The sequence below is a fragment of the Sinocyclocheilus grahami genome, unplaced genomic scaffold (assembly GCF_001515645.1).
Source record: "Sinocyclocheilus grahami isolate Dianchi unplaced genomic scaffold, SAMN03320097.WGS_v1.1 scaffold727.1, whole genome shotgun sequence".
Taxonomy (NCBI): Eukaryota; Metazoa; Chordata; class Actinopteri; order Cypriniformes; family Cyprinidae; genus Sinocyclocheilus; species Sinocyclocheilus grahami.
The window spans coordinates 111,447-124,014 of NW_015505906.1; the positions used below are offsets into that span (position 1 = coordinate 111,447).

Sequence of the window (12,568 nt, forward strand, 5' to 3'; positions counted from 1 at the left end):
GGCTCTAACCTGAGCTGGTTCAGTCACTTGGTTTGACTCTCAATACGTGACAGCATAACAATAAGGCCTGAGACGAGCCTGTGTGGTATTAATGACGTAAACGCAAATGTACCACAGTTCCAGTAAGGTTCTTATACACATGACACTGTTTGCTCCCAGGGTCATGAGCTTCATGCCAAAAGCACCATTTCAGGCTTTCTCATTTCCACCAGCATTCCTAAGCGAGGGTGGAGATCACGTGGGGGGAAAGAGGAAATAGTTGGTGCTGGACTCTAAAGCCACAAAAGACTGTTCCTCATCCCCACCACAGTCAACACGGCCAAAATATACCATCATACTTAATAAACAATGTCTTTCTTCTACCCTTTAAGTTTTCCTACTCTTAAAGGTGGTCTAGATGAGCAATTTGAAGGGCTTTCCTAAAAAAACAACTCCATTTCCAGGGAAAACTGGTGTTGAAGACAGCATCACTGAGTAAGGGACACTCTGTCTGTCTGTCTGTGTCTGTGTGTGTGCGTGTGCGTGTGCGTGTGCGTGTGTGTGTGTGTGTGTGTGTGTGTGAGAGAGAGAGAGAAAGAGAGAGAGAGAGAGAGAGAGACCAACCGGATCTCATTAGCCGGATAGCAGCTCTCATTAGGCCTCTGGCAGGCGATATGTGCAAACAAGGCAAAACGTGTCAGATATGAGTGAACATTGACAGAGCGGGAATAATTCAAGAGAAACTGCAGTCTGATCAAAGTCTAGTGACCTTTATTCTGACACTTGTTAGAGGACCGCTTAAATTATGCAACTGTTCATTGTGAGCTTGACAAGTGACTGCCTTCCTTAAGGACTACATTTCATGATTTATTCTGCAATTTTTTTAAATTACCGAGAACACATGCACGCATGTGTCTGTTGTGTTGTATAACCATTAGGTGGCAGCAGAATGCAGTTTATCACCTTTCCAGTTGTGCAACTGTGTGAAGATGAGCAAAACAAGAACAGAATGCAAAGACCATTCCTGGCCAAAGACAATAATCATACACACGCACAAAAATGAATAATATTTAACAATAACTGATCAGTGTACTACAGTACTTCAGGGATGCTTGAAATATTGTCTCTTTGCAAACAAGATTGTGAAACACATAAGCCATCTCTTCCTTTGGCAGGATTTTCTGTTTTTGTTCCATCATCCTTGGACTATTTGCTGTTGTTATGGCATTTTCCCCAGAGACTCGATGGGTTTGGCTTTCAAATCTCAGTTCAATGCCAGAATAATTCATTCAGTACAGTTTAACACAAGCTCTAAACTACTAGAAACAGATTCAATAGCGACACTTGAAATTACCTACCGTTTAATTTGGATATACACTACCATTCAAAAGTTTGGGTCTGTAAGATTTGTTTTTTAAATGTTTTTGAAAGGTGTCTCTTATGTTTACCAATTCTGCATTTATTTGATTAAATACAGTAAAAAAAAAAAAAAGAAGTAATATTGTAAAATAATCTTGCAATTTAAAACAACTGTTTTTTGTTTACTGGCCATCTAGCCCAAGACCCTACACAGAGTGCATGATAGTAAAATGTCATTTATTCCTGTAATGGCAAAGTTTAATTTTCAGCAGCCATTACTCCGGTCTTCAGTGTCACATGATAATTCAGAAATTATTCTAATATGCTGATATTATCAATGTTGACAGTTGTGCTGCTTAACATTTCTGTGGAAATTTTTTGCAAGAGTCTTCAATAAATAGGAATTTCAAATCATCTGTTCATCTGTGTACTAAGAGAAGAGTTTTAACTAGGCTAGACAGACAATCTGTGAATCCCACAAGCCCTGACTGCTTAGTAAGCAGGAAACGTAGTCTTGCTCTGTGCATTTGTCCATGTCCTCCCTCCCGCCCTGCCATACTGGGGAACTACAGACATCAGATATCAGGATTATGCAAAAAACTTTGGTGATCGGTTTACATATTCTCTCTCATACTGCCTGACAAGTAAATGCAAAATAGCAGAACATATCTGTATAGTCTATACAAAGTTAAAATTCAATGTCTTGCATAAAATCCATGCTATTTGTCATCAAACCAATTTATGATGTAATAAACATGGCATAAAAATCAGCTGAATAGCTCTGCCCTAATAAATGTAAGATTGTAATACTAATACAGCTCTTCATATGCCAATATCTCAATCTTGCACATTAGTAAAAAGAGTAAAGCTTCTGTTTAAAAAAAAAAAAACGGAGACTGCCATAAACCTGTAACATCCTTTTTTCCCACAATAATCAACCACATTTCTAAAAGGGAAACATCAGATAAAGAGCAGTCATTTGCATAGCTGAGTTCCGTGTTCCTACTGTATGCATAAACCCGATAGCATGCGGCGTGTTTTACAGTTACACTCTCTTCTGCTTTACCTGACACCAGTTGTGATACTAACCCACTGATGCAATCTAAGACCCTCACTTGCAATGTCGGAGACAAGTTCTTGGATGATTTCCAAACACTGTGTACTAAGCAGGTGTCACGAGACAGCTTTTTAGCAATAAATAAATTGACCACTATAGAAAATATAGAAAAGGTGATTTAATATACTGTGTGGATGCACCAATACAGTTGATTCCATGATATCAAGTAAAAATGCTTTGATACCAAAAAAGCAATTGTTGCATAAAGTTCACCACACAAAGAAACACTGGCAGCCAAACTACATGTAAGTGGATTGAAGAAATTTTGACATACACTGCCGTTCAAAAGTTTGAGGTCAGTACATTTTTTAGAAGTCTCTTATGCTCACCAAGGCTGCAATTACAGTATTTGACAAAAATACAGTAACAACTGTAATACTGTGAATCTTTCAGAAATGATTCTAATATGCTGATTTGGTGGTTAAGAAACTTTTCATATTATTATCAATGTTGAAAACAGTTGTGTTGCTTTAATTTTTGTGGAAACCATAATTCTTTTTTTTTCAGGTTCATTTATGAAAAGAAAGTGCAAAAGAACACTATTAATTTGAAATAGAAATCTTTTGTAATATTATAAATGTATTTACTGTCTATTTTGATCAATTGAATGAGTCCTTGCAGAATAAAGGTTGTGCTCGTTTATACAGTAGCGGTGAGATGTTTGATTACAGTTAACAAAAGCTCTACGTTGTTGTACACAAAATTACTTAACTGGGAGTTGTCTGTTTACTAAACTAATTATGCCAACTGATATGATTCCTATGTTTGGTATCTCTCACCCAATATATTTTTATGCTTTAAAATAATTGAAGAAAGTGGTAATCAAGTATTTTAATTTTAAAATACTATGGTGATCAGTAGCATCCTGTATTTGATATAATCACTAGTGGAATTAAAGGTTTATTAAATATCACCCTCAAATGATAGTCTCATTGAAAAATTAGAGCATTACTAAATTAGAGTATTACTAAAAATACAAGTATCGGTATCAGTGAACCAAACCAAGTGTCAATATTTGCACTCGGTCTCTAAAAAATTACCTGTGCATCCCTATTTTATACCACCCTACAACTAATTAAACTTACATGCACAATAATTTGCAGATCAAAAATCAGCCCATTCTGAAAACCTGATGATGCAAGAAAACCTTGTTCACACAGAAATTATTTTGTTTTGACATCAACAGTCATTCACATGAGACATGCATACTGAATAAGTCACTAGAATGTAGGTAAAGGCGTTTACATACCGAGTGACCTAGTTGTGCCAGTTGTTTTTTCCTTTTTGCTTAAAAAGTTTGCAATCTTTAGCAGACGTTTGTAAGACATTATGCTATACAGGTGCATCTCAATAAATTAGAATGTCGTGGAAAGTTCATTTATTTCAGTAATTCAACTCAAATTGTGAAATTGTGTATTAAATAAATTCAATGCACACAGACTGAAGTAGTTTAAGTCTTTGGTTCTTTTACTTGTGATGATTTTGGCTCACATTTAACAAAAACCCACCAAAATAAGATAAGCAGTGTAAGATTGTGCACTCAGTGACTCTCAGTGGGAATCTGGATCTAGTACACAACTGCTATTGTGTGCAGTAGCTGAACTCTGACACGGTGGCTTAATATCATTTCACTCACATTACAAGACGACTTGAATTATGGGAGTAATTATTGACTCTAGGTTCAGCACAGCTAATCATTACAGTCCACACAGGCAGCTGAACACATTTCACAGCACTCGTGTGTGGAAAACCCTGCACATGCAGTGAGAAGCGACAAGATTTGTTTTGCACAGCCTCCGAAAAAGCAGCTCTATTGTTATTAGTGGGAGTCAAAAGATATCTGAGACTGTCGGGCGACTGGTAGAGCTTATTTATGATGGTGTGGTAATACAGTGGGGGGATTTAGGGAGTGACTTAGAAGCCAGTGTCGTTTCAAAACAATAGTAGATTTGTGGGTGGAACAGGACTTGTCTCCTATGCTGCAACAAGTTGAGCAGGTTAGGCCTGAATCTAGCATTCAGTTCTCTTTCGGTCTGTAAGAGAAGAGGCATGGGATTCGATAGAAGACTTGTCACACCTGAGCCATTCACATGACTGTACAAACACACTTAAGATGAAGATCAGAATTCTGGAGTCATCTGAACTCAGACAGAATATACACAGAACAAACCAAAACACACAAGCATGACAGCATGCTTGCATCCGCACATACTGTAGAGTGGCCTAAAAAGTATTTGGATACTTTTGCCACAATTAAAAATGTATGAATGTATGTGCATGACCTAACAAAAATATAAAAAGAAAAGTAAATAAATGTAGCACAAGCACATGTCTCGGTCACAAAAAACTTTGTTAGGTTTCAAAATATGAAATGATAAATACACTACCATTCAAAAGCTTGGGGTCAGTAATAATTTTTTTAAAAAGATATTAATACTTTTTATCAGCAAGGACACAAATCAATCATGTTTAATGTTACAAAATATTTATGTTTCAAATAAACGTTATTTTGAACTTTCTATTTATCAAAGGAAAAAATGAAGAAAAAAAGTATCAGTTTCCATAAAAAGCACCACAAATGCTTTCAGCAATGTTAACAATAACTAAGAAATGCATCTTGACACCAAATCAGCAAATTAGAATGACTTCTGAAGGATCAAGTGACACTGAAGGCTGGAGTGCAAAAAAAAATCAGCTTTGCATCACAGGAATAAATTACATTTTAAAATAAATTCAAATATGAAAAATTGTAAAATCATTTCATAAACATACTTGCTTTTATTGAATAAATGCAACCTCGGTGAGTATAAGAGACTTCTTTCAAAAACGAAAACAAAAAATCTTACAAACTCCAAACTTTTGAATTGTAGTGTATATTGTTCAAAAACATTGGCTGTTTTCTGGTCAAGCTTTGCTGAACATGTTTACTGTGCGAACTTGTAGAGAACTGACATGACTTAAAACACAGTTTGACTTGAAACAGTGACCTCTGGACCAGTTGGTAAAAAAAAAAAAAGAGTTTAAAAAATGGCTCAGAAAAGTGAAGTTCTCAAATAGCTCCAAGCAGCATTTGTTTGCAGATTTTTTTGGAGGGTCACTGTATGTAACATAATTAGGTGTCTTGAGGCTCAAATGCTACCTTTATTCCCAACCAGGTTTTCGTAAAAGAATACTGTACAAACACACTGAGTTCATACTGACTGGCTATTCCTACACCTCAGTCTTTCCATCTGTGCCCTGCCAGCAACACACACAGTCATCTCTCAACACTCTCCTTGCACTCTTAATTTTCCACCTTCCTCCCTCCCTTCCCCTCATGCCCGGCATCAAAGGCGCAGACCTCCAAAAACCCATATCCCCTCCTTGAGACCCGGCCTGTGAAGCTGGATGGACAAAGACAGTACCTAAACATAAAGAAACCACAAGTTTACGTGCCTAATAACAAAGATTTCTGGCACCAAAATGTTTTTACGGTTTTCAGGTCAACGATGAAGGGCGGTTCATAGTCTGATAACACAGAAAACAACAAATGTGACTGCGATGTACCTGATTGATTTCATCCATCCCATTACTGGCGAACTCAAAGACAAGCTCGCTGGACTGGACCGCAGTGGTCATGGTGTTGTAGGGAGAGAAAGGGTAGGACACAGGCTGACAGGCAGAGGGTTCCTACCCCTCCACGCACTCCCCGGACCGCTCCACACCACACCCCTCGGCACAGGAAGCACTCTGAGGCAGGAACACTGCTGAGGTAATCTGCTGCTTTCACAAAATGAGAGGCACTGTTAGGCAAAAACAGAGTTCCCTTTTTTGGTCCTGCACGCTTCTGGGGGGTGGGGGGGGGCTGGGTCTCCAGATCCTGGACAGAGTGGCAGAGGACTACGTGACTGCGTGATGGAGGAGGATCCTTCTCACTCCAACTGCGTCTGGGGCATCTAAACCTTCAAGAAAGAAACAGAGGAAAAGGAACATTAGGAAACAGCGACTGAACAAAATGGGCTGTGTCACATTATTAGAGAGAGAGAGGGCTGGGATGGCCTGACGAGCCAGAGACGGTACCGTTGGGACTGAGGCGAGGGGCTAATTTTCTGACTCTATGAAGCGTTAGCTCACTGCTGGAGAGACTTTCTGCTCACCAATCCCATTCTTGGCTTCAAACGCACAAAGCTGCCCCAAAGTCAGACTCTGAGAATGTCTGGCCAGGCATAATGAAAATGGCCGAATGGAAAACACAATCCACTTCCCAGCAAATTCATCACTGGCCACTTAACTTTTTCTCACTTTGACTCCAGTTTACCCTCTGAGATCACAACAATACAACTGTTGCATTGCTCTGTCACTCTATATTCACTAGGGATACACAATATATCAAGTGTTACATCAGTTATCATCCAATTATTTAAAAAAAAAAACGAAATATAATTTTTATATATTTAAAATACATTAAAATATATTTTTTTAATTAAATACTTAGCCAATAACTATATGACGCTGATAATTAAAACTGTATTAGAATTATTTTTTTAAACATTATTTAAAATAATTTTAAATAACAGTTTAAATATTATTTTAATTAACTTCATTATTTAATTAACTTTATTATTATTATTATATATTATAATTATTTTGTTGTTGTTGATAATTTGCTTTAAAAATCACATTTTAAAACTCTGATGTGCAAAGCCATCAGAACCGAACCGAACTGAAAACCGTGGTTAATAAACTGAGGTATGTACTGAACCGTGGGCATATATATATAAAGCACTGTTAATCTCCCAATAAATATTTTTTTCCAGCTTATAGGTATCAGATAGAATTTAAATATTGCTATAGTAATAATACCATTCACACTATTCTTTCTGCAGATAATCAACATAAATCAACAAAAGCTATGAGACAGCTGGTCTACTCTACTGTCATTTTGAATGCCTGGTTTAATTCGTCAAGGTTCAGATGTAATAAGTGAACCTCTTCAGTGGCAGTGTGGAGGAAGGGGGAGGGCATGGATTGCCACAGGATATGAGATCAGCCAGCCTGATCAAAGGGGTACTGTAAACAAGGTTGTGTTATCAGTCACTCGAGTAAAAAAAATGGCTCAGAACACACCCTCATCCAAAGTCCACATCCACTCCTCACACTGGAGCCAGCTAAACTACAGAAACTCAAAAACACAAGAATCACAGGGCCGGACAGAGGGTACTCTTTTCTCTCAATGGCCTGAGGCAGCAAGGAGGAACAGGAGGGGCTGCAGTCTGGTTAAAGATTAAACGAGAGCAGTGGGGAAAGGAGAGGTGGTTTGGCCAAAACACTGAAGGGGGGTGTAAAATGGCAGCGGAGCAGCCCATGTCTCCTCTGTGGCAGGGTGGGGCTTGTTTGCTTTGAAAGGACATTGTGTGTGTCAACAAGTGCATACCAGGTTGAATGGTGTCTGGGGGGTTAGGGTTGCTCTTTAAAGGAGTATGATGGGGGCAGATAAAGAGAATAGGAAAGATAGGCCCGTGTGGGTGGCAGGGAGGTCAAACAAATGTTCTGTTTAGTTCGGACTGTGCCCAAGGCCCCCGTAGCAGCTGGAGTCCCATACTCAACATGGGGCCTCGTGCGGCCTTGTCTCTCCAGGAGAGCGTGGAACAGGATGAGGTATGCCAGAGAGGCCCAGCCTATTATTGCCACTAACCAGACGGCCCCCCCCAAGAGCCCTTCGGCCCTGCCTCCTTTCCACAGCATGGGGCCAACATCTGGAGCACCCCGCTGAAGGTTCCCTCTCCCTGCTTTGGTCAAGACAAGCTCTTTGAAACAATTATGTATTTTCTTGCCACCACAATGCTCTGGGAGTGGTCACGTGGTTGCTAGGGCGTTCTGGGTCGTTGCTATGGGTTTACGTCAAATCAAAAGAGCCCATCATCAAGTCTATTTGATGATCTGGTAGGGTATATTAAAAGAGACATTACAATTATATTCTATTTTTTTAAGTCGCTAGAGTAAAAATAGTAATATTGTGAAATATTATTACTATTTGTAACTGTTTTCTATTTTAATATATTTTAAAATATAATTTATTACAATTTTCAGCAGTCATTACTCCAATCTTGTCCATGTCATGATCCTTCAGAAATCAATCTAATATGCTTATTTGATGCTCAACCAAGATTTCTTGTTATTATAAATGCTGAAAACGGTTGTGTTTTATAGTTTTGTGGAAACTGTGTTAATTATTTGATGAATAGAAAGTTCAAAAGAATAGCATTTATTTTAAATGGAAATCTTTCGTAGCATTATAGATGTCTTTACCGTCACCTTTGATCAATTTAATGCACCCTTGCTAAATAAAACATTTGAACGGTAGTGTAGACCAATACAATAACTAGAAAAAAATCTATTTATTCAGCTGATGCATCATGTATCTCTAAATTCTGTTTTTTTTTCTAGATCCTCAGGTCTCTCTATCAGTGTCAAGGTAAATCTATGGTGTATTTTAGAGCATTTTCTCTCAAATAAAAATACACTTTTTCTCAATAAACCACACAATTTGAGGTATCGCCCATATCTGTAGCATCAACAGTGCTAGAAATGATAATCACAACTATAGTGATACCCCTGGCAAAATAAGACCACACACACAGAGTGGGTCATGCCTACCTCTGCAGTCTGGGAAAGCACTCGCCCATGAAGTCTACGTAGCGTTAGACAAGGGTCAGAAGTCGCCAAGCGAGAGCATGGCTGAGTTCTGCCTCCTCCTTTACAGACTAGCTCAAAATGGCCTCATGTCATTCTCAGTTCTTCTTTTAATTTCAAAAAGTTCTCTGTACCTCAAACTGCAGCTGCGTACGCGGTAGCCAAAGCTCGCAGCTTGAAATTATATTAGACAATCTTGCCATGGTCTACAGCCCTGCTTTTGAGTAATGAAGTCATTCACACCATTTGACGGTGATGTGCTGGCAAATGAAAGCATGATATGGGATTGATGAGAGCATTTCACACAGAGAGATGAGCCTGGTGGGGAGCAAAATCGTGCAAATCTGTGATTGCGTGTATCACGCCGCTCTCCACGCTGATTCCCAGCGGTATATAACGAGACCTCGTACCGTGCACATGGCGACTGGCGAGTGATCTACGCCACTGTAACTGCAGCCTGGGAATGATACAAGTGGATGTGACAACACTTGCCTTGTCCCAACACATGCACATGCAAATGGGCCAAAACAAGGGCCTGCCACACGTCATCCAGAGGCGCCGAGAGGGAGGGAGTGTTACTCAATACTCAAGACTTCAGTAAGCAAACACTCTCCAGGGTGGGGCTCGCATGGAATCACTCCATGACTGAGGTCTGTCAAGAATACACACTCAGCAAGAAAGGTAAAACTATGATGTGTACATGAAAAACGTCCGTTCAAGTCTCTAATTGTCCTGATGCAGCAGCTGGTACAGGTCTGGCAAAGCGCCTAGTCTGTGTTATCAAAACAAGTAAAGATATAGCAAGACGCTGACTAAAATGTTAAATGGAATAACCAGTTTTGAGGGGAGAATGATTACGAACAAATACATCTTACCCTGTTGACCCTGTCGACCCACCCGCCCCTGTAGAGTCCTCAGCTGAGCTCAGTGTTGACCATGAAAGGAGGTCATTTAAGCCAACCGAATGACTAAGCCATGAGTCACCCTGCAATGGAATTTAATCACAGAGCAAGAGAATTCAAACATGAATGATCAACTAATGTAGGTGAGTGGTTTGATGGGACGCTCATGGATTCAAGATGTGGTATGATCATGAGATGCCATATTCTGATGATATCACAGGGATGGATGGAGATGGAGGTTTTGGAGAGGGCGAAGTCATCTCTAGTTACACTGTGGGGAGTGATGTCATGGCAATAATGATGTCAACGTATTTGAGAAAAACTTGTCTAGAGTGCCTCTCAAAATAGCTTGGGATACTAGGGCTTTCGGAGAGATACTGACTAAGGGAAAGCGAGAGGAATGTGAAGCTCTTTTCCTGCTTGGTCAGGAAGGAGGACTGGCATTCCTGGCATTTCAGAACATGCCAGTCTCGAGCGTTTCAGCAAAACCACACTCCACAATGCTGGCTCCACCATATAAATATGACATAAAAACACCTCCAGTGAGCTAGTGAACATTTATGTCTTGTGAGACATCTGAAGGCTTGTTCCCACCTTTCGATCAATATGGAGGACAAAGCCTCTTTCAACAGGATCATCTGCTTGACTCAGCAGAACATGGGTGTTTTTAGCTTAGTTCCTGTGAGGATATGACACTTCAACTCAAGTAAAGTCCTGTAATGCTGCGATAATGAACTTAGGGCCGTCAGAGGGACATAAACAAACTCATCTATTCAACTATAATATGGTCACGATCGTTTAAACAGCCCTGACAGAAGCTACTATCCTGCTACTGCTTTATATCCAAGTGATACCAATTCTATCAAATATTCAACGGAGTTGTTTCAATTGTTAAAAATAACAATTTTGACTAATATGCTAACACTCTTCTGTTGAAAGATTAAATATTAATACACACTACCGTTCAAATATTTGGGGATGGTAAGAATTTTTTTTTTTTTCTTTTTTTTTTTTCTTATGTTCACCAAGGCTGCATATGTTTGATCAAAAATACAGTCAAAACAGAAATATTGTGAATAAACAATAAATAGAAATAAACTGATTTATACTTTAACATATATTAAAATTAAATTAATTCCTGCGACGGCAAAGCTGTATTTTCAGCAGCCATTATTCCAATCTTCAGCGTCACACGATCCTTTAGAAATCATTTGGTGCTCAAAAAAATATTGAAACAATAGGTGTAAATATTACCAAATTAAATTGGCAACATCAAAACAATGCTACATGTAATAATGAAATCATTTAAGGGCAATGATTGGTTTTCTCTTTTTTCTATTAATATAATTGTACTTTTGACAAATTTTCCAATTTATTGTCCAACATGTTGACAGTCAAATTAGATGTAACCAATTATATACACATTTATATATCTCACCAAGATGACCATTATTACCAAAATGTGCATCGGACTGTTCACAAACGCATTCGCATTACCGCAAATTTTCTTTACCCAAGCATGTGTGCAATTACGGATGAGCGTCCGAATATGCACATCCGAAACCAGCCACTTGTCAGTAAAAAAAAGCAAAGGTACCAAAATGAGTACTGCAGAAAGACTATCTTTCTAAGGCTATCTCTTCTTTCCCTTCCTCTTAAAGTGATGTGAAAGTATCACCATCACACACCCCTTTGTTGGTCACAGAAGTGCAGAATAGTGCATTATACATTAGGGAGAAAGGTCAAGGGCCTGTGAGGCGAATGTTTGCTAATTCAACAGAACAAGAGAGACTGCAATTAATGAGACTAGCATCCAAGCAACTCCCACTGCCACATCAATCTACAACAACACAACATAGCAACTTCTGCCACAGTAGTCGAGAATTCAGTGTCTATCTAATAGTCAAATCCAAAAAAAGTGTTTTGAGGATAAAAGCATAAGCCAGGTAAGATTTTAAAAAAGGCCATTATAAAAACTAGAGCAACCTTTGTGAAGGAAGGGGGATGAAGGCAAAAAAAAAAAGAAGGGGGGAGAGAGACAAACACGTTGCTTCGAGAACCACTAAAACCGAGAGAGAAGAAAGGCTTTACCTTCTGCTACCTTTGCAGAAGATGAAGCAAATTTGATCTCATCTTGCAAGTCTTGTACTTTTCCACTACACCTCGAGGTGCTAGAAAAAGTCTAGGTCTAGCCCACACCCACCTGAGACAGGAGCTGTTAACTTTGAGCCTGGAGCTCAGCTCTCCAAACATTAAAGGCTAGGGAGGTGAGACTGAGGCCAGGTGAGGGCAAAATCCACACGTTGCCTCGAGAACCACTAAAACCGAGAGAGAAGAAAGGCTTTACCTTCTGCTACCTTTGCAGAAGATGAAGCAAATTTTATCTCATCTTGCAAGTCTTGTACTTTTCCACTACACCTCGAGGTGCTAGAAAAAGTCTAGGTCTAGCCCACACCCACCTGAGACAGGAGCTGTTAACTTTGAGCCTGGAGCTCAGCTCTCCAAACATTAAAGGCTAGGGAGGTGAGACTGAGGCCAG

At 39.2% G+C, this 12,568-nt stretch overlaps 1 protein-coding gene across 3 annotated transcripts in view; it reads right to left on the minus strand.

Annotated features, from left to right (window-relative positions):
- LOC107560441 (ETS-related transcription factor Elf-1-like) overlaps positions 1-12,568 on the minus strand; it is a 38,658-nt gene that overhangs the window by 5,532 nt on the left and 20,558 nt on the right. For all 3 annotated transcript variants that reach the window (XM_016244623.1, XM_016244622.1, XM_016244624.1), the window contains one exon: positions 6,002-6,396. In XM_016244623.1, coding sequence (XP_016100109.1) covers positions 6,002-6,073 — 72 coding nt within the window. In that variant the 5' untranslated portion in view covers positions 6,074-6,396. The remainder of the gene's footprint in view (positions 1-6,001; positions 6,397-12,568) is intronic.